Here is a 22,636-nt window from a genome sequence, read left to right on the forward strand (position 1 = left end):
GATCGCATATTTTGGCACCCGAGTCAGAGTTAGCCGATTTTGAGAATCTGCCGACACAGATTTTTTTTTTTTTTTTTTTTTTAACAAAAGTTCCAAACATGTTACAGTACTTTACTGTTTATAGTACTTCATCTTCTGCTTTTTCCAGGAGTGTTGCAGAGTATAAAACTTTTTCTTTTTCTTTTGGCAATGCCACTATATTTCTGGATTATTTTGTTACTTTTACCCCTTAAAAATTCAAATAACTTTTTTTGTTTTTAAATTAAAAACCCGATCCTTTTCAACCGACTCCGATCCTTTGTAAAATGGCCCAATGTTCCCTTTCACGTGATAGGGGACATCTCTTATATACATATAAGTAAACATTTTATATACTGTATACATATAAATATATACCGTAATTTCTGGACTATAAGGCGCACCTGACTATAAGCCGCCAGCCACCAAATTTGATATGAAAACGGCATTTGTTCATAGATAAGCCGCACTGGACAATAAGCCGCAGTTGTCTTCAATGTATTATGGGATATTTACACCAAAAGATATTAACTGGTCACACTTAATTTGACAATGGCATCATAAGACTGTCATGAAACCAAATGAACCACCATTAAGCTTTGAACCAATTTGGTGCAAAGCCTTATTGTTTTAAAAAAAAAATCTTTATTTGGCCACCACTGCTCCCTTGGGGGAGACAGTCAACCTCTCCCTCTCCTGCCACCGCTGTCAACACTGTTGTCATCCAACATTCCTCCTAGCATGCATTGCGGCGCTACAGATGTAAAAACAATCAAAATTCATGTTCTGTGCTAATGATTTCTTCAGTTACTCTTCCAGTTGTTTTATTAATTGCTAGTAATGGTATTTGGTAACTTTTTTTGGATAATGGTGTCATAATACTGTCATAATTATTACATGACACTGTCATAGGCATTATTGAATGCTTATAATAGATGTCAGTTAGTGTCATCCAGCAAATTACCTCACTTTTGAATGGACATAAAAGATCTGAGTTGGACATAAATGGAGTTAGTGACATAATATGCAACATGACACATTTTGACGTCTGTCATAAAAATTCAGTAATGCCCATGATAGTGTCATAATTATAATTATTATTATATATTATATTATAATTATGACGTTCTTATGACAGTCTTATGATGCCGCTGTCAAACAAAGTGTTACCTATTAACCCAAATAAATCATCAAATAAGCCCCACTGGACAATAAGCCGCAGGATTCAAAATGAGGGAAAAAAGTAGCGGCTTATAGTCCGAAAATTAGGGTATATGGCAGAAAACTCTAACAAGGCTGAAAAAGCAGTTTCTGCTCTTGCACCCCTCTTTAAAATATTCTGTTGTATTTTAAGCCAAAAGAACTGTTGTGTTTGATAGAACAATATGTCTATATGCTGCCACAGCAGTTTCACGGAGCATGAAGCCCCCAAACTATTTTTAATTTGTCCGTTTTACCCTGGAGACCCCGGTTTACAGATGCCACGCAAACGCTTTTGTTTCACCAAGCCATAAAAAGAAGGTAAGTAATAATATTTATTATTTGAAATGTCTATTATTTTTAGCTTAGAATGATTAATTGATGTCTAGTATTAAGTTTAAAAAAACGACCTTATAAAATTGCCTATTCGCATATTTTAAATTTTTAAACAAATGACGTCACAATGAAAAAATAGTGTCTGTAAATAGGTGACGGATACCTTCCTCATAACAATCGCTTAATTGTATTTTTTTTTTTTTGTTACTGTCGCATTTTCCCCGATATTTTAGATGATAAATATTCGATCCAAACGAAGAAAAATTGAAAAAAAAAAAAAAGTTTAAAAGGATAAACATTTGAAAAAGAAAATCTCGACCACTCTTTGATGTCTGTGATTTCTGCTCCGCGACCCTTGTTATATTACCGTGTTTCACCCATAAAATCCCCAAAAAGTCCGGCTGTGGCCATTCACCACTGTGTCTTGACACTCGGTGATACATGGTACATGAAGTTTTTGGATCAAGATAAGGTAAATGCACGATAATATCCCTTTAAAATCATGGTGTCTTTAATTATGCTCTGTCATGTTCTCACCTCGAGTTAGGGTTTTGCCCTGCTATTCAAAAATTTTCCCTCCCCCAGAAAATTGAGCTTTTAAGCTTTGCCATGATGTATCACACATTCATGTAGGACCATTTTGAAATTTGGCTAAATTGGGGGTCTAAGAGCGGAACTTCAAGTCACCCGAGTGTTTTCCGACATATATATGCAAAGACCCAAACTTTTTGTTACGGTATCTTTTCTATTTGTATCCATTTTTTTTTTTTTTTTTTTACATAAATCTGCTCGCTCATTTAAAGCAACACGAAGCAACTTTCAGTTTTGGTTGATTTGAGCGTCACAGGTGGACAAAAGCGGCAGTGTTTTGCCTTAAGGAAAATCGTAAAGGAAGAATAGTGGTGAGGAAATGAATCCAGTTGTGGCTAAACAATATCATATGAATGGGGAAAAGGGGGAAATATGGCTGACTGCTTTACAGTCAGCCATATTTTGTGTGGCAGGGTTCCTGCCACCCTCCTCAAAGTTACCATAATTTCCCGAATATAAGGCGCACCCGTGTAGATGCGCACCCTAAAATCTAGTAAAATCTAGGGGAAATTATTGTACCCGTTTATAACGCGCACCCTTATTTTAGCACCAATAAATAGAAGAATACAAGAAAACAGAGCTCGTGTACAGATACAGAAATGTAATTTTACTGACTGGTGAAACACAGCACAAGCATAGCACATTGGTAGTTTAAAACATTACCATAAACTGACAATATTTACGATAATAATATGATTTGACAACTTCTCCAACTTACTAGAATCTAGGAGAAAACAAAACAGATGTGACTTTTCTTTTAAAAGCTGCTGTATAACTTGCTCGTTTCATCATGATGAATAAATGTTTCTTCCATGCATTGATACGGTAAAATAAAAGAGGGGACTGAAGGCGGTAAACGGAAAAAGCGCATCGCTGTGGACTGTAACAAGAGGAACTATTGTTATTTGGGTTTGAGTTTCCCGAGGGACAGATAAAGTTGACGGACATAGGAACTCTGTGTTGTGTTACGTTTGTTATGGTCCGAGTTGCCGAGTTGTAATAAACGTTGACTCAAATGAGTTCAAGAAACTAAATTCTGTGCTTTATGAAGAGTGAAAAAACCAGAATTTAACACAGACGAAATCATTCAACCAATCAGTGTGGTATTACCGAAACAAGTATTAACAAGTATTGTAGATTTGGCCATATGTTTAGGGTCATTGTCTTGCTGAAAGACCCAGTGACGACCCATCTTCAGCTTTCGGGCAGAGGGCAACAGATTTTGATTTAAAATGTCCTGGTATTTCAAAGCATTAATGATGCCATGCACCCTAACAAGGTTCCCAGGGCCTTTGGAAGCCAAACAGTCCCACAGCATCACTGACCCACCCCCATACTTCACAGTGAGTATGAGGTGCTGTCTACACGCCAACAAGCTGTTTGGGAGGCATGCACGGAGAAAACTTTTCCTCACTCACAATCATAAACGCAAACGTCTGGAGTTCGCCAAGCGGTATTGGGGCTTCAACTGGGACCGTGTGCTTTGGTCAGATGAGACCAAGATTGAGCTTTTTGGAACCAAACACTCTAAGTGGGTCTGGCGTGCCACGAAAGATGCACATGCCGAAAAGCACCTCATACTCACTGTGAAGTATGGGGGTGGGTCAGTGATGCTGTGGGGCTGTTTCGCTTCCAAAGGCCCTGGGAACCTTGTTAGGGTGCATGCCATCATGAATGCTTTGAAATACCAGGACATTTTAAATCAAAATCTGTTGCCCTCTGCCCGAAAGCTGAAGATGTGTCGTCACTGGGTCTTTCAGCAAGACAATGACCCTAAACATATGGCCAAATCTACACATAAATGGTTCACCAGACACAAAAGCAAGCTTGTGAAACATTATAAGAGAAGATTAGGTGCAGTTTTGTTGGCAAAAGGGGGTTGTACAAAGTATTAACACCAGGGGTGCTAATAATTGTGACACACATTATTTGATGTCAAATAATTATTTCTTCATGTGGGATTTTTTCCCCACTGAATAAATGCACTTGTATTGAAGGTTGGATTTTTCTCTTTTTTTCCATTAAGGTCCCATATTATTTGAATTTTTTTAAAAATTATTAGAAGCTAAAAAACACATCTTAACCAGGGGTGCAAATAATTATGGAGGGCACTGTATATATTTCTGTCTCCATCCATGTACCCGTGTATAATGTGCACCCTTGATTTTACAAGTTGATTTTGGGGAAAAAAATGTGCGTTATATTCGGGAAATTACAGTAATTAGTGCCGGTGAAAGCAATACAGACTCCCTCAGGCCATTATAGAGGTGTCATTCAACTAGTTGCCAGTCGACATTTCATCACAAATGTTATGAAAATATTTTATAAAGGTTGAAAAGTTCCCTAGTATTGCTTTAACCTGATTTCTATACTGTAGTACTCTTTCACTTGACTATTTTGTGTGTCAGTTTTGGTCTGTGTACCAGAAAAATTTTGCACTGACAAAGGTTCCATGTCTGGAACGTAACTACGGTAGCAATTAAAATGTGTGGTTTTTTTTTTTAACTCATTAAATTTTTTTTCTAACGATTTAATTGTAAATAATGTATTAAAGTCGCACAATTACAATATATTTTACCAGGCCAATTCCTCTCTTGTTCGTATGAATAATTAATTTAGACATGATGGCGATACCACTTACAGGTCAAGGACGACATGAATCAGAGGAAATAGCAAAGTCTGGACACAGACATTCCAGCCTGTCCCACAGATATTGCTGCATCATTCCAAGGAAGTCTATCAAGTATTTCAACAATGACTTTAAGCCTCAAAGGACTAGCATTTAAATGAATAATATTTTTTTTTCTAATACATTATATGTGCATTCTAAAACTGTACACTGAGATGAATGAGTGTGAAGTCCTACCTCTTGATGAGTTTGATGGACTTGAAAGCTTCGTCCATGTGGCCGACGGTGAGGTAGAAGCTGAAGTTGAGCATGGCGTCGCGTGTGGACTTGTCGCAGTTCTCCAGGCCTTCGAAGTCTCTGAGCGCTCGCCTTGAAACCATCTGGGGGAAGAGGGCAACTGATCCCCGTGATGGTTGGCTCTGGTTTGCTGGTGCTGATGTGGCAGAAACTTCCTTTAGAGCAAGAAAAAAATCACTTTGTGAGGATCAGAAAAGGCAAAAAAAAAACTGCAGCTGTAAAGTACTCTTGCATTCATTCATCTTATGAACCACTAAAGCTCACAAGGGTTGCAGGGGTGCTGGAGCCTATCCCAGCTAACAACGAGCAGGAGGCAGGGTTAGAGTATTGTTTTTCAAAATGTATCCTTTTTTAACTCTAATGCTACCATTTATGGCGATAGACTTCCAATCGATTTGGACTGGGAGTGCGGCAGGGATTGGATGTCTATAGCCGTCAATTGCAGTGAATAAGTTCAGCAAATAAAATGCTAATTGCAAGTCATATATGTTAGTTGACAAAGAATAAACCATTTTTGTCAAGATTTGAGGTATTTAATCTTGGTCTGATTGAAAAAATAAGGTATTTTTAAATTTCTGAATATATTTTAAACAATAAAAATACAAATATTTAGATTTACAATAAAGCTGTAACATATATTGTGAAAAAAAACCTAGTCCTAGGAATACTGGAATTTTCGGACTATAAGCCTCTAAATTTTCCCCCTCATTTTAAATCCTGCGGTTTACAGCATCATCCAGCAAATTATGTCACTAACTCCATTTATGTCCAGCTCTGATCTTGTACATCCATTTTAAAGTGAGATAATTTGCCGGATGACACAACATGACATCCGTCATAAGCATTCATTCATGCTCATGGCTGTGTCATGTCATGATTATGATGGTTTTATGACAGTTTTATGGTGCCACTGTCAAATAAAGTGTTAAGTGTTACTAAATACCATAGCTATTAATTAATGAAACAAGTGGAACAGTAACTGAAGAAATAACTAGCACAGAATATGAATTTTGATTGTTATTTACATTTGTAGTGCTGCAATGCATGCTAGGAGGCATGTTGGTTGACAACAGTGTTGACAGCAGGTGACAGCAGAAGTTGACTGTCTCCCCCAATGGAGCAGTAATGGCCAATTGAAGCTTTTTGAAGCAATGAAGCTTGGTATATATATCATGGTGGCTTATTTGGTCTTAGACAGTCTTATGATGCCATGGTCAAATAAAGTGTTACTGGTTAATATCTTTCGGTGTAAATATCCCATACTACAGTGAAGATAGCTGCCGCTTATAGCCCAGTGTGGCTTATCTACGAACAAATGCCATTTTCTTTTCAAATTTGGTGGGTGGCGGCTTATAGTCAGGTTGTCTTAAAGTCCGAAAATTACGGTACTTTCTGGATGGAGCGTAGCTTTAGGGAACAAGTATGAGATGCCGCAAACAACAAAGCATGGACAGCAGATTAAAAGCAAAAGCTATTCAGCTCACTGGGACTCATTTGTGCTGCCGGGAATCCAAAATGTTTAGGTTTCTGAAGGAAGGGCACAGACTTGCACTTACTTCTGATGGAACGACACCACCCCTCCGAGATAATAGCTGGAGTATGTTAGACCAAACACACATTGTACATTAGAGTAGCAGTGGTGGGTGCAAAGGAAAATGCAGATTTGACCAAGATTTCCAGAGAAAGATGGCACATGTCAGGAAAAAGCAAATTGTGAAGATACTTGCAAACTGCCCAGCCTTACCTTGCAGCTAAAATAATAGTAAGGCACATCAAGAGCAAGGAGGGCTTGAAGGCCTGCTGGTTTAGGGTAGCAGTCCTGCAATAGGAGGCCATGTTCCTGAGTACAGAAGAGGGTAACCACTGACACGTCCACCTGGAAAAAAAATCAAAGGAAGGACAGGGAAAATCATAATCAAATTGCAGTAACATCAACACCCGCTGTATTCCTATTTTACCTACGGAAATAATGTTGACTCTAAAATTTGCTTTAGCCAGAAGAATTTTGTCAATGTCGGCTTTACCGTGTCCCAGTAACCCGTGGATGAGGTTTCAGAGCTGATTGGCACAGTCTCACACACAAAGAGTCGAGGTTCACTCTCGTCCCAGAAGTGAGATACAGGGCATCGGCCGCTGAGCTCGCTCTCCTGAAACTGTTGTCTGAAGCACAAAACGAGTGGGAAATTTTACCAATGCGGATTTTAAAAAAAATAATAATAATAATTAAAAAAAAGATAAAATCCTTCACTTACCTTTCACCATCTTCAGGTTGTGAAATACCACTGGACGGTCTGCCAGTGAAGAAGTCAAAGTGTGTAACAGTGTCCATTTCAATGTCATAGAAGTACACTTTCTGGTCAGGTCGGCCATTCACCTAATAGCAAAAAGCATGAAAAATACCGGTGGAATCAGTGTTAAATTGAATGTGAAGGAGAAAGATTATCTGCTGTTCATTCACCTGGGTGATCAAGATGCTGACTTGGCTGCCATTGGCATTACACTTAACCGAACGCAGGGCTCCCAGATTAGGAATCTGGTCAGTCAGGTTCTTTGCATTGCAGTGAGCTTTGGCATCTCTAGAAACAGTAATATGATTGTACATATGTATAAGCACAGATGTACAGTGAGGAAAATAAGTATTTGCACACCCAGCGATTTTGCAAGTTCTCCCGCTTAGAAATGATGGACGGGTTTGAAATTTTCATGGTAGTGCTTGTCCACTAAGAAAAAAAATCCAGAAATCACAGTGTATGATTTTTTTTAACAATTTATTTGTATTATACTGCTGCAAATACGTACTTGAACACATGAGAAAATCAATGTTAATATTTGGTACAGTAACCTTTGATTACAATTACAGAGGTCAAACCTTTGCTGCAACTTTTCACCAGGTTTGCACAGACTGCAACAAGGATTTTGCACCACTGCTCCACACAGATCTTCTACAGATAAATCAAGTTTCTGAGCTGTTACGGAGAAACACTGAGTTTGAGCCTCCTCCAAAGATTTTTTAATTGGGTTTAGGTCTGGAGACTGGCTAGGCCCCTCCAGAACCTTGATATACTTTTTACAAAGCCACTCCTTGGTTATTCATGACCCCTTTTCAATCCTCTAACTGAGGGAAGGAGGTTATTCCCCAAAATCTCACAATACATGGCCCTGGTCATCCTCTCCTTAATACATTGGAGTCATAAGTCCCATGTGCAGAAAAACACCCCCAAAGCATGATGCTACCACCCCAATACTTCACAGTAGGGATGGTGTTCTTTGGATATTACTCATCATTCTTATTCCTCCAAACACTATGAGTGGAATTAAGACTAAAAAGTTCTATTTTGACCTCATATTCTCCCATGACTCCTTTGGATCATCCAAATGTAATTGGCAAACTTAAAATGGGCCTGGACATGTGGTGGTTTAAGCAGGGGAACCTTCCGTGCCGTGTATGATTTTAAAGCATGACGTCTTAGTGTATTACCAACAGTAACCTTGGAAATGGTGGTCCCAGCTCCTTTCAGATCAGTTACCAACTCCTCCTGTGTAGTTCTTGGCTGATTCATCAGTCATTTTTAGGATCATTGAGACCATACGAGGTAGATCTTGCATTGAGTCCCAGTCTGAGGGAGACTGACAGTCATGTTTAGAGACTTCCATTTTCCAATAATTGCTCCAACTGTGGATCTTATATCACCAAGCTGCTTGGCAATTGCCCCGTAACCCTGTCCAGCCTTGTAGAGGTCTAATTTTCTGTCTCTGGTGTCTTTGGACAGCTCTTTGGTCTTGACCATGTTAGGAATTGGAGTGTTCCTTATTGTATGAGTCGGACAGGTGTTTATAAGCAGCTAACCACTTCAAAGAGGTCAAAAAGTCAGACTCAAAAGTCCACCTCCAATTCACTTATTCGTTGGAACTTTTTAAAGGCGACTAACAGGTCTTTGAGGCTCACAATTCTAGTTAATGGACAGGTGTTCAAATACCTATTTGCAGCAGTTTAATACAAATAAATGGTTAAAAAATCATACACTGCGATTTCTGGATTTTTTTTCTTAGGTTGTCTCTCACAGTGGACAAGCACTTACCATGAAAATTTCAAACCTGCCCATCATCTCTAAGTGGGAGAACCTTCAAAATCGCAGGGTGTTCAAATACTTATTTTCCTCCCTGTATTTTAACCAATAGACTTGACAAACCTTCGCGTGAGGTCAAATACTCTGATATGTGATGTGTCTGTGCCGACTACCAGGTAAGACTGACATACACTCAGGAGCATTGGGTTCCCTTCTGATTTTGAGAAAGTCAACAGCTGTTTTACTGTACCCTAAACATGAGAAATTAAAGGGTTAGGATTTGATTTAATATAATTACAAATACCTTAACGCTGGCCTCGTAAAGATGGTCAACAAACCTGAGGTGTGCGGATCTGGACTCTGTTAGGTTCCACCGTATACAGGTTTTCACCATGCACATCTACTACATGGGAGTCACAAGGGAATGATCCTAGAGAATAGATTGTGAAATTTAAATTAAAACTGGAGATTGTATTAAATCTCTTTGTGGAATTTTATGTAGGGAAAAATAAGGTACTACTTGACCATAGAATTCACTATCAGTTGACGGGACACGGGCATTATCAAAAACTTAAAATTCAAATATTTTCAAAACCAAAGCCGCTACCGACCGAAAACTGAAACACGCACCTCCCTTACGAATAAAGGAGTCTCCATGAGCAAGTCGTTCCCTAATAAAATCCCGATTAATCATTTGTTCATTCAAGTATAACAAAACTTAAAACGGCTATAAAATTCTCAAATTTCACGCTAGATGCACAAAAAACACCACATTCAGAGATAAACACCTATATTCTCAGGATCAATAGCAATATTTAACATACCATATAAGTTTTTGCCCAAAATAGCAAATTATTTTTTTATTATTAATGCAAGTTTTCAACAACAAATAAATCACTTAATTTTCACATCAGAAACTCAATACTTGAGGAAAGCGTGCAGAATCATCTTAATTTTACTCACCAAAAGCAAAATTTGCATTTTTCTATATACAATCAAAACTGATTTAGGTTGAATTCCGATGTTACTATTGTCACAGCACTGAGGCTCTTGCCAGCTATCTGGCCCTCGTCGTTTTTAGATTGAAATGTTACACAAAACAAGACACGTAAAAGGCAATTTTTTTGTATGGACGCAGAAATGTCTAAATTACTACTTCTTTGTCAAAAAACGGGCAGTTGGCCGAAAATTACCTGATCATTTGAATGTAAAGTTACGCTACTGTGTATGGATACAACATGGCGGCCATCACAAAACAAAGAGCTTTTCAAGTTGAAAATTATTGTGAATAAATGCGTACATCTCGGAATTTCTTTAGATATAAACATAGAACAGGCTAAATTCTTGGTTCAAAGCAAAAAAACGGGCAGTTATCATTCATTTTACCTAAATATTTCAAGCTAAAGTTACGCAAATTTTTTCTATGCATTTTTTTCACGTTTCAAAGTACATGCAAGGGGATATTATATATAATAATCAGCTTGAATTCTCGACCAAATCACTCTTGAGATTCTCCTGCCTGCCTGTATGCAGTAAAACATTTGTCCTTTTTTTTTCACCTAAATCTGGCGTTTGAACGCAGCGTGTTTTGAATTTATCACAGTGAAAGGCCAACGGGAAGGCGTGGCACAATGTTTGTGGGAGCTGTTTTGTCAACTGATGGTAAAGTCTATGACTTGACTCTATCGTCGTTCATAAAATTTAAGTGCATTGCCTAATGTAGTTGACGTACCTTTATTGTGTAGTGCTGCCCCCAACATCTCAAACACAGTGACCTGTTTGCCACTCCAAACTGTTGCAGAATCCTGCCAAAATAGGGAAAAATTAGTACTGGAATCAAGTCTTTGCAAAGCATATGCATTTCAGCTTTACGACCTGTTAACATTCAAAACAGAATAAATCAACCCGCAAGTAACTAGCAGTTGCATGACCAGATTACTTTTTAGGTCAACAACAGTAATAAGATGTAAATTGAGTTGACGGATGACTTATTTGATCATTTTGTTAAAGACTAAGTATTTTAAATAAATAAATAAATAAATAAATTTTCACTGACACCAACATCACACGATGCTTACCTTGGTCACACAAACCCCCTTGATGTGCATTTCGGACTGCAGGGCCAAGTGGAGTCCTGTGTGGAATTGGGTGATACTGAGCTGGGTCGGCGTCAACTGCACCGCTGCCACCTGCTGGCTACAGTGGGCTGACATTACATGCTCGTGCAGGATCACCACCGTGCTAGAATTGTTGGCCGCGAGCAGATTCAGACTGGAGCCCCACTGAAATGCAAATATGTGTTGAGTTATTCATCGACAAACAATAAGACAACAGTGTGTTAAGACAGTACCTGCAGCTGAATGACGTTTCCTTCTATTTCCGTGGGTGTCTGTAGTTTCCACTGGGCTTTTGTGTCACCTCTGCTGCGATCTGGATGCAGCGCCATCTTCCACATTGCGATCCGACCGTGACTGGTGCCAGCAGCTAGAATTTCTAGAGAAGTATATACAGTAAACATAGTAAGTTCATACTATACATTTGTCAATATTATGTTGTAAAAATAATTAACATCTCAAACAAGCTCAATAGTGAAAGTACCTTTCCCTAAACAGTAGGAAACACAGTTGACCATCTCGCCGCGCTCAAAGCCCAAAGTCTCATCAAGAGACAAGGCATAGTTCTCATTTCGCTCCAGATCCCAGAGCCTAAAAAAAATCAAATCAGGAAAGAACCTCATTTAAATTGCCTTCAAGTGGAAGATTTGTATTTCATTTGGCGAGCGGACAATATGCAGACCTTATGTGTTGCTCCCCCGACGCTGTGACGACGAGACTATTCTGCGCCCACACGATGTCGACGCTTTGTCCACTCTTACTGCTCAGCTTGACCTAGAAAAATATTTTTGTACCAATTGAGAGTTGGCTTTCTTTTTGTTCCTGAATTGTGTGTCGTCAACACCTCCCGTTTAGGAGAATATGTGCCGACAAATTAAATGATTCGTTTGAATAAAAATGCTTTTTGATGATGCTTTTGTCGCAAATTAGGGTTGTTCCGATCATGTTTTTTTGCTCCCGATCCGATCGCGATCGTTTCAGTTTGAGTATCTGCCAATCCCGATATTTCCCGATCCGATTGCTTTTTTTTGCTCCTGATTCAATTCCAATCATTCCCGATAATTTTTCCCAATCATATACATTTTGGCAATGCATTAAGAAAAAAATGAATAAAACTCGGATGAATATATATACATTCAATATACAGTACATAAGTACTGTATTTGTTTATTATGACAATAAATCCTCAATACGGCATTTACATTATTAACATTCTTTCTGTGAGAGGGATCCACGGATAGAAAGACTTGTAATTTTTAAAGGATAAATGTGACTTTGTATATTGTGACTAAATATTGCCATATAGTGTATTTGTTGAGCTTTCAGTAAATGATACTGTAGCCATCTGTTCTGCCCAAATGCATGATGGGAAGTGCACCCATGACTGTGCGTAGTGGTACCAATTGATATATCTTCTCTGCGTTGGGAAATAACATAGGGTGTTAAGAAAAAGATCAATTACTACCTTTCTTCCCCACAATGCTTCCCACGATGTTTCTAATCGTAGGGAGAGGGATTGTAAGGCTTTAGCCAATTAAAAATAGGCTCCAAAGGCTGCCAAGATTCACTCTACTAATTTTACGCTGCCTTTTAGCTCTATATATAGGTAAAACAGGACCATTACAGATTGAACGCCACAATGCGTGAGTGGGCCGTGCAGCGCATGCATTATTTGCGTTAAATATTTTAACGTGATAATTTTTCTTTTTTTACATTAATTACCGCCATTAACGGGATAAATTTGATAACCCTATCTTAAGTCTAAACTAAAGACTCTGGATGAGTGTAACATATTATGTCTGTAACGTTAAATACAATTAGAAAACGATTTATTTAAAAAATATATATATATATATTAAAAAAAGGCACGTCTGATATTTTTTATGCCGATACTTTGAAAATGATGTGATCGGACCCGATCGATTGGGATGCCGATCGATTGGGACATCTCTACCGCAAATATTGGATAAAAAGGGGGAAATTATGAGATAATCATTAAGATGTTTAATATACATTTGCTTTAATCAATTGCTGTTCGTAATAAAGAGGTGCTTTGCTTATTATTTCTCACAATGAATAAATGTTTTGTCTTGCCAACCGGCCTGCTCGAGATAGTGTGGCAAGGACAACGTTGCTGCGCAGGAATGCTTTGACACACATGTAATAATTTTACTTATACGCACACACATAGCCAAACAAGTTCTCTGCGTGTTAACCCTCGCTTTGCTACCCAATCCCTCTTAAGGTTAATACCCTCCTTTTTGCTAGGGCCACCCCAAATATAAACAAAGGAAGCGGGTGCCCTTTTATAAAACGAGTGTGGAATCTGTATTGTGCAGTCTTAGGCCATGTCTACATGCACAGACATGTGTAAAATTTAGGACACCCCATTAAATATTCAGTTCTTTATTATTAAGAAAGGTTCACATATCAAAGTCTGATCTTGTCTTTCTTTGTCTCTGGAAAAGAAAGTGATTTAATTGTAGGAAAACAACTAAATTTAACATTGTTTTACTCATTAAACGAAATTTATCAACAAAAATGCATATTCTCACTGAGGAAAAAGTTAGGTCACCCTACCACTTAATAGCTAGTGTTATCCCCTTTGGCTGAAATAACTTCAGTGAGACACTTTTTGTAGCCATCTACCAATCTTTGACATGGGTCTGAAGAAAGGTTGCCCCACTCCTCAACACAGAATACTTTCAACAGTGACTGACTGTTGAGGTGAGTGAAAACACCATGGTGAGATCAAAGGAGCTGTCTGAGTCCTACAGAAAGAAGATTGTAGACGCTTATGAGGGATTTCAAAAGATCTCAAAAGAATATAAAATCAGCCATTCCACTGCCTGGAAAAAAATTGTACATGTGGAGTACATTCAAAACAACTGCCAACATGCCCAGGTCTGGCTGTCCAAGCAAGTTCAACCCAAGAGCAGAACGCAAGATGCTAAAAGAAGTCTCCAAAAATGCTAAATTGTCATCACAGGACCTACAGCAGACTCTTGCTACTGTTGATGTGAATGTGCATGCATCCACAATCAGAAAGAGACCTCACAGGTTTAACCTTAACATGGGAGGTGTGCATGGAGGAAACCTTTGCTCTTCCAGAAGAATATGAAGGCTAGACTGAAGTTTGCCAGAGTGAACGTGGACAAAGACCAGGACTTCTGGAATAATATTCTTTGGACAGATGAACCTCAAATTGAATTATTTTGACACCAGAAAAGAGGACATGTTTGGCGTAAACCCAACACAGCATTCCAGGAAAAGAACCTCATACCAACTGTGAAGCATGGAGGTGGAAGTATTTCGTCTAAAAAATAATAATAAAACGACTTTAAAAAATTATTTACTTGCATATTTTAAACTTTAAAACAAATTACGTCACAATGAAAAAAAAAAAAGTCACAGATATCTACCTCATAACTATCGCTAAATTGTATTTTTTTTTTTGTTACTGTGGCATTTTCCCCGATATGTTAGATGATAAATAACTGATCCAAACAAAGAAAAATTGGGAAAAAAAAAAAAGTTTAAAAGGGTAAATATATGAAAAATCTCGACCACTCCATGATGTCTGTGATTTCTGCATCGCGACCCTTGTTATATTTATATTACCATGTTTCACCCATAAAATCCCCGAAAAATCCAACTGTGGCCATTCACAGCTGTGTCTTGACACTCAGTGATACATGCGACATGGAGTTTTTGGATCGAAACAAGGTAAGTACGCGATAAAGTCTCGTTAAAGTCATGGCCTCTATAATTCTGCTCTCGCGTGCTCTCGCCTCCAGATAGGGTTTTGCTGTTTAAAAAACTTTTTTTTTAAATGCCCTCCTGTCCAAAATTTTTCTTCCCCCTGAAAATTGAGATTTTAAGCTTTCCAATGATGTATCACACATGCATATCGGACAATTTTGAAATTTGACCAAATTGGGGGTCTTAGAGCGGAACGTCAAGTCACCCGAGTGTTTTCCGCCAAATGCATTTTTGTTGATGAATTTGGTTTAATCAGTAAAACAATGTTAATTTTTGTTGTTTACCTGCAATTAAATCACTTTCTTTTCCAGAGATAAAGAAAAACAAAATCAGACATTGATATGTGAACATTTGTTAATAAAAAAACTGAATATTTCATGGAGTGTCCTAATTTTTTCACATGACTGTATCATGGTATTTGGCAAAAAGAAGTTTTTCTACGGTTTGGCCTATCATCCGCATGAAGACGTACATTTTGGGCATTGAAAACGAGAGTTCTTAAAAACTCCGTATAAAGTGAAGATGTGCGAATTCTGCGTTTGTAGCGCCACCATGTGGACAATAATACCCAAAGCTTAAACTTATGAAACGTCACTGACTGCCACAAACTTTGTCCCTACGTCACACATGAGACCAATGTTTAAATTTGGAGTTACCATTTATTTATAAACTCTTGCAGTGCTTCAGATTTAAGAATACACGCGAATGGATGGGGGATTATGGAGAATCATTTTTCACGCATTGTTATGAATGTACTTAAAAACTAATGATTACGGATGGCTGTGGAAGCTTTTTTTCCTACAAATGTGCTGGTGTGGACATAATTATTTTGCCTGGACGTATTAGGGCACGATCCTCGGTTTTAAAAAAAAAAAAAAAAAAAAAAAAAAACTGCTAGGTGTAGACATGGCCTTAGTATTGCATCGTATAGGTTCCCTCCACTCTCCTTGCAAGCTGTTCAATTAACTTGAGTGCCTTCTCTCCTTATTTTCTGTAATGTTTATAAATGTCCTCCTAAGGATTTGAATTTGAACTTGACAGGTAAAATGAAATTAGTTTCAGGGTCAGTTGAGCTCACCTTTTGGAATTCCTGAGCCTCCCCCTCTGGTCCCAGAGTGTACTGTGACAGCATCATAGTCTCAGTGATCACGGTAAGTGCTGCTCTGGCCTCCAGATAGAACATTTTCTTGATGGCACCATCCATACTGAGGAGCATGTTTGTTTTGCCATGCTCATCCACACTGTGTACTTTGCCTATAAACCAAGAATGTTTCAGCTCAGTCGTCCTCAAACAAAGGTGGAGGAACTCACTGCAAGCTGCAGCTTGGGGGTAAAATAATTTGTACAAAATCATCATGTCATAACCTTTAACAAAAAAGGCCATACTTGCATCTGGAGAGCAGCACACTTTCACTTAAACAGCCCTTTTCTGCTTTCATAATTGGAAACATTTCTTTGAAAAAAAAAAATAGACTTGTTCTTACCATCTGCTGTACTGACGTAGAATGCAAGGCCCTCCTGTGGCCCCATCTTTAGAGGCGCCCCTTTCCAGCTGAACATGTCCAAAGCGTTCTCATCTCCACTTACTGATGCACGGGCCAGCATTTTAATGTCACTGTGAAAAAAGAATAAGCATTAGATAAGCGATATTTCTCTTTTTGTTCTGTATACCGGTACTCACTCTCCAGGTGAAGCAGGTTTGAATATGCAGTAAGTGATGGGGGAGTTGTATGTATGCTTAACTAGGTAGTATCCTTGAAGTCTCCCTCTGGCATCTACTTTCCAAACAGCTAAAGCTCCACTCTGTTGTTAGATAAAAGCAACAGAGATTTTTATAAGGCATTTTTAAAGTCCTTAACTGTTGTTGACACTCACCTGGTCCCCGGTGACCAAACGGCTTCCCGAGCTACTCCACTCCAGCAGTGTGATGCGTGCCGTGTGCGTGCTCGGCAGAACATTTTGATCCCCGGAAGGGTGCGACAGAAGCAGCACCTCACCATTCTCCCATCCCAGAGCTAGAACTGGCTTTATAGGATGCCAACAAAGCATCGTGGCCAGGTGAGTACGCTCGACGCGGCAGTTCTCCACATTTTCTCCCTACATTTAGATAGGAATTTGATTAGAAGTCAAGACAAGTCTCTCAACCATCCTCCTGGTTACCTGCTGTAAGTAGATGTTAACATTTCCCCCTGTGGTGGTGTTTCGTGAGGCAACAGCCAGTATGGACAGAGCCGGGTGCCACATCAACTGTGAGGGCTCCTCACAATTTTCAGGAGTCTCAACACGGTGGTCAAAATACACTGCCATGTCTTTAGTGTACCTAAATGGATGAAGGAAAAGTGACTGATCTTTAACAGTAACTGCGGGTATATTTCACGGAATTTCGAGCTGTCCCGAGCTCTGAAATTGTTATAATCTGAAAAGCTGGATAGTTTTTTTTAAAAACTACAATTGCAGTATTACACCAAGGGTTGTAGGTTCGCATAAGGATGGTAAGGACATAACACCACCAACTTTGAAGCAACCTTATTTGCATTATATAATGGCTTCAGGTATGTAGATAATTTAGATTGTCTTCCCATATGTTGCAAGGATAGAATTGATCCTACCATTATTGCGTGAATTACAGTACTTTCATTATGTTCGGACTTACATTGACCCCTTTTTCACTTGCTGAATGTGCCAGTCCATTTTATTTTTCCTCAAACGCACGTTTGATTGGCTGATGACTTGATCCCAAGCCCCCCCCCCCACACACACACACACACACACACACACATGCATTCACAGCCCGGCAGAAATACAACATGCTGCACCCTCCACCCCCTTTGAAGTTGAGGGATATTAGAAGTTTTATTTTACGCCAGCAGCAGACACTGTAAGTAATGTAAAAAGACGTCAATGTTGTGGAAGTGGGGAACACACCACTAATTTTGCTAATGAAAGTCCAACCTGCATCAAAGTTAGCATAACATTAATCTGTATGAATTTCTTGAACTCGAAGAGGGAGCTGCATTGAAATATTCTCCTGTATCTTTTCTACTGTTGACGTTAATTAAAGTGTAAGAAATGTAGTGAGCTAAGGCTTACCCCGTTATGGATATTTAATTGATGATTAACAAGTTTGTATTTCATGTGTATGTTCATATAATTTGTGTTCAAATATTGCAATGTAAATTTGCTAATAAAATCATTTATTAACATTTATTCTGGAAGTTTTCAAAATGTTTCTTTACTAGTTCTTGAAAACAAAGGTTTGAATCGAACGGCCTATCAACTGAACCAATTCATATGACAGTATGAGTCAATACAGATTAATTAGGTTCATTATCGTAAGAAATGTAGCCCTGACCCCCGTACACCCAATCTGTTTCTTTTTAAAGACCCCAGCAAAAAGTGTACATGCAGGTTAGGCCTGAACGATATATCGTTTAAACATCGCCATCGCGATGTGCGCATGTGCAATAGTCCCATCGCAAGGACGTGCGATAGTTTTTTAATGTCATTTTTTTTAATCCACAAACGTTTGTTTTGAGGAAGGAGAGGGGAAAAAAGCGCACAGTTTCTCTTTCTCTCCAGCAAGTCATCGGCTCCTCCCCCTCCCCCTGCAACAGCGGAGTGGAGGGAGGAGGGGCCGAACAGCAGAGCGGAGGGAGGAGGGCCCGTTCTCAAAGTGAAAGCAAGCAATCAACACGTTGGAGGAGCAAGGAAGACTGTATCCAAAAGGAGTTTTGGAAGTATTTTGGCAAGAACAAGACTATAAGGGACAAAAAACAGCCCTGTCGACAGTGCCTCGCCATGGTTGCCTCAACAAGAAGTAATCTGTCAAACATGTGGGACCATTTAAAACGCAGGTATCTATGCATTCCTGCTACGAGCTCCCCATCAGAGACTTTTTAGCACAGGTGGGAACATTGTTAAATGCCAACGTTCTTGTCTCAAGCCTGCTATAGTGGATAAACTAATAGTCTTGGCCAAAAACCTATGAGACCCAGTTGAGAATTGCTGAGCAAGGAAGGTGGACGATATGCAGACAAATACATAACACAGCTGAAGGAATGTCTTTTCTTTCTATTCATGTGACAGCTATCAGGAAGGCAGGAAATTTGGGAGTTAAAATGGTTCTGTTATTCATCACAGTTATTTGCAGTTATTCAGTTCAATTATTTACAAGTTCAATTGAGTTTATTTCTTTTATATTTAAATTTATTGTAAACCGTATTTTTCAAATAACTATAGTACAGCTGCACATAAAGTTTTGATACTTAATATTTTTGTTGAAATATTTTTACAACTTTGTTGCCGTTTTGCAGTTTTATATTGTTATATTTTGTGTAAACAACTCAGGGGACTAATGCACTTGCACTTTTATTAGTCAGATTTAATATTTAAGTTCAAATATGTTGACAACTTTGTTGTTTAACTGAGGTTTTTATGTATTGTTATAGTTTGTGAACTCTTTTGTCATATTTAATATTTTTGTTCAAATATGTTGACAACTTTGTTGTTTTACTGAGGTTTTTATTTATTGTTATAGTTTGTGAACAACTCTTTTATTTGTCATATTTAATATTTTTGTTCAAATATGTTGACAACTTTGTTGTTATTTTACAGAAGTTTTTATTTATTGTTATATTTTGTCAAAAACTTAGGGGACTAATGCACCTGCTCTTTTATTTATCATTTAATGTATTTGCTGCTGTTGAAGTGTAAAATATTGTATTCAATAAATGATCTATTTTGTGCAGACATGACTTCCTGGATACCTTCATACAGAAATCTTCATCATTCACAAATTAAACGGTATTATATGAATACACTGTGGTCACGGTGTGTTATGTAAAGTATTTCCAAACAGCTATTCAAGTCATTTATTGAAAATTTATTTAAAAAAGATAGATCTTTTTTTTTTTTAATATCGCAATATAATATCGCAATATATTGCAAACCTAAAAAAAATCGCAACAATAGTTTTTTCCAATATCGTTCAGGCCTAATGCAGGTTATGCTGTTATATCGTCCCCACCAATGTTTAGAAAAACCTATACCCTTGTATTACACAGACAGAAAAATAAAATAAAACAAAACAAACAAGCAAGCAAGGGCAGACCACAACTACTTAATACAGGAACGTCCTAGCCGAGATTCGAACCCTCAACCTCAGAGTAGTGCGGCAGACTGATTTTCTAAGAATGATACATTAGCATCCAACTGCTACTTATGCTACAACACTAATTTTCCCACTTTATCTTTATGAGTCGCATAGTTATTGAACAACGAAATATTTAACAGGAATGTCTGCACATGGTATCATTTGGAAAAATATTTCGAGAGTTGTCAAGACTCAGTGATTAGTCCGATAAGTGCGACTGTCATCGTTTCACATAGATGAGCAAAAAAAACATACCGTCAAAAGCCGTTTTCCTCCTCAACGGTGTTCCAAAGTGGACTTTGTGTTCGTTTTTGAGGAGGTCTACATCGAGAAAGCTAGCGTAACAAGTCCCTCTCCGGTGGCATCCATTTTGGATTTTTCCCACTAGGCTATGCCTAGCTAGGATACGTTATCCAAACATAATCTAACCCTTCAGTGGCGTCTTTCAAAATAGGAGAACAGGACGTCGAACTTCTTTAGTAAAATTCGTCCACACCCCCCAAAATATCTTTTTCTGTTAAATTTCTAGTAGTTCTAGTCCAAAGGTTTTCGCCTGTGTTTCTCCGACTGCGTCTCTGACAGTTGCCCCTGACAACATCCGAAGTTGAGCCGGAGGAGTTACGGAAATTACCGAACATGGCCGAAGAGTGACGTTTTGGAGTTTCTGTGTAAATTTATTGGCAGGAAGTTGAAAATTTATTCATTTATCTTTTTTTTTTTTTTTAAGCAACCAAAAAAATCTGTGTATTCATGTCTTGGTTGTTTAATTGCCATTTTTAAACCATATTAGTGTCACTTGAAAGTGTCTTTCAATTGTGCACGTCGCTAGACATGGAATTCAAAAGGTTTTATCATTTAACCATTTTTAGGTTTATTACTACACAGGTGATGACTCGCTTTCCTTTTTATTTGAAAACAATGAAATTCTTTATTTCCAGCATAGATAATGATGGGTTATATGAAAAGATTGAATTTAAATGTAAATGTGTCTTGAATGGAATCCAATGCAATTTTCATTATTCTTGTATCAACTCCATGACACAAATCCTAACATATTGTGTAAGTGTACCTAATGTAAGAGGTAGATGCTATTATCATTTGTATACAGTATATATAATCTCATGTTTACGTCGGAAAACACAGACAAGGCTGAAAAAGCTGTTTCTGCTCTTGCACCTCTCTTTAAAATAAACTGCTGTATTTTAAGCCAAATGAAGTGTTGTGTTTGATAGAACAATATGTCTATGTTTCATGGCGCATTAAGCCCACGAACTATTTTTTATTTGTCCGTTTTACCCTGGAGACCCCCGTTTACAGACACTGCGCAACCGCTTTTGTTTCAACCCAGCGATTAAAAGAACGTAAGTAAATTAATGATTCGAAACGTCTATAATTTTTAGCTTAGAATCATTAATTGATGTCTAATATTTAGTTTTAAAAAAACGACTTTACAAAATTATTCACTCGCATATTAGAAACTTTTAAACAAATTACGTCACAATGAAAAAATTAGGGTCTATAAATAGGTCACGGATATCTACTTCATAACTATCGCTTAATTGTATTTTTTTTTTTGTGACTGTCGAATTTTTGCTGATATTTTAGATGATAATCGTTCCAAACTTTAAAAGGGTAAATATTTGAAAATCTGGACCACTCTTTGATCCTACATCGCTACCCTTGTTATATTACCCTGTTTCACCCATAAAATCCCCAAAAAGTCCGGCTGTGGCCATTTACAGCTGTGTCTTGACATTGTGATACATGCTACAGAGTTTTGGGATCAAAATAAGGCAAGTACGCGATCTCGTTAAACTCACAGTGTCTTTAATTATGCTCTCTCATGCTCTCACCTCAAGATAGGGTTTATGGGTTTAAATTTGTTTTTTTAAATGCCCTCTTGTTCAAAATTGTTTTCCCCCCTGAAAATGTAGATTTTCAGCTTTCCAATTATGTATCACACATGCATATAGGACAATTTTGAAATTTGGCCAAATTGGGAGTCTCGGAGAGGAAATTCAAGTCACCTGAGTGTTTTCCGCCATAGGCATGTGCCAGTATGAGATTATTACAGGATGATAGCCTTAAGCCAAAATATCAGTTTCATGATATCGCAATTCCAGCGCTAAAATGTGTTACTTTGTTCTGATGGTAATATCTATAAAAAAAATTTGAATTTCTTTCAATAAAAAGCAGGTGTGCATGACTCGTATGTTTACATTATACACACACAGTTTCTCAACACATACACTTACCAGAGAGAAAAATACACATTTTACCACCGCTAGTCACACTAAACATGCTGGAGTTCACTCTAGAAGCTGGTGGGAAACATTCATGACATTGTTTACCAACTTTAATTTTGTATAAATGCGAAATCTCATTGGAAGTATTGCCTCCTTTGCAGCCACCCTCCGTAAACATGTTTTATATGTCGGTTGGCCCTCCTCTTCTAAGCCACGGCTGTCTG

General features: G+C 38.1%; 1 protein-coding gene across 2 annotated transcripts in view; it reads right to left on the bottom strand.

Annotated features, from left to right (window-relative positions):
- ift140 (intraflagellar transport 140 homolog (Chlamydomonas)) overlaps positions 1-20,753 on the bottom strand; it is a 47,052-nt gene extending 26,299 nt beyond the window's left edge. Inside the window, exons 1-19 of one of the 2 annotated variants that reach the window (XM_057826131.1) lie at positions 20,422-20,753; positions 17,175-17,334; positions 16,890-17,111; positions 16,696-16,817; positions 16,499-16,629; positions 16,093-16,268; positions 11,935-12,026; positions 11,737-11,843; positions 11,489-11,631; positions 11,217-11,420; positions 10,871-10,943; positions 9,477-9,568; positions 9,262-9,389; positions 7,530-7,647; positions 7,324-7,445; positions 7,096-7,231; positions 6,816-6,947; positions 6,628-6,663; positions 5,012-5,226 (exon numbers count right to left, since the gene is read on the bottom strand). In XM_057826131.1, coding sequence (XP_057682114.1) covers positions 5,012-5,226; positions 6,628-6,663; positions 6,816-6,947; positions 7,096-7,231; positions 7,324-7,445; positions 7,530-7,647; positions 9,262-9,389; positions 9,477-9,568; positions 10,871-10,943; positions 11,217-11,420; positions 11,489-11,631; positions 11,737-11,843; positions 11,935-12,026; positions 16,093-16,268; positions 16,499-16,629; positions 16,696-16,817; positions 16,890-17,111; positions 17,175-17,321 — 2,396 coding nt within the window. In that variant the 5' untranslated portion in view covers positions 17,322-17,334; positions 20,422-20,753. The remainder of the gene's footprint in view (positions 1-5,011; positions 5,227-6,627; positions 6,664-6,815; positions 6,948-7,095; positions 7,232-7,323; positions 7,446-7,529; positions 7,648-9,261; positions 9,390-9,476; positions 9,569-10,870; positions 10,944-11,216; positions 11,421-11,488; positions 11,632-11,736; positions 11,844-11,934; positions 12,027-16,092; positions 16,269-16,498; positions 16,630-16,695; positions 16,818-16,889; positions 17,112-17,174; positions 17,335-20,421) is intronic. The other variant, XM_057826132.1, reaches the window with a different exon arrangement.
- Between the last annotated feature and the right edge of the window lie 1,883 nt (positions 20,754-22,636).

Source organism: Corythoichthys intestinalis, chromosome 21 (genome assembly GCF_030265065.1).
Source record: "Corythoichthys intestinalis isolate RoL2023-P3 chromosome 21, ASM3026506v1, whole genome shotgun sequence".
Lineage (NCBI taxonomy): Eukaryota > Metazoa > Chordata > Actinopteri > Syngnathiformes > Syngnathidae > Corythoichthys > Corythoichthys intestinalis.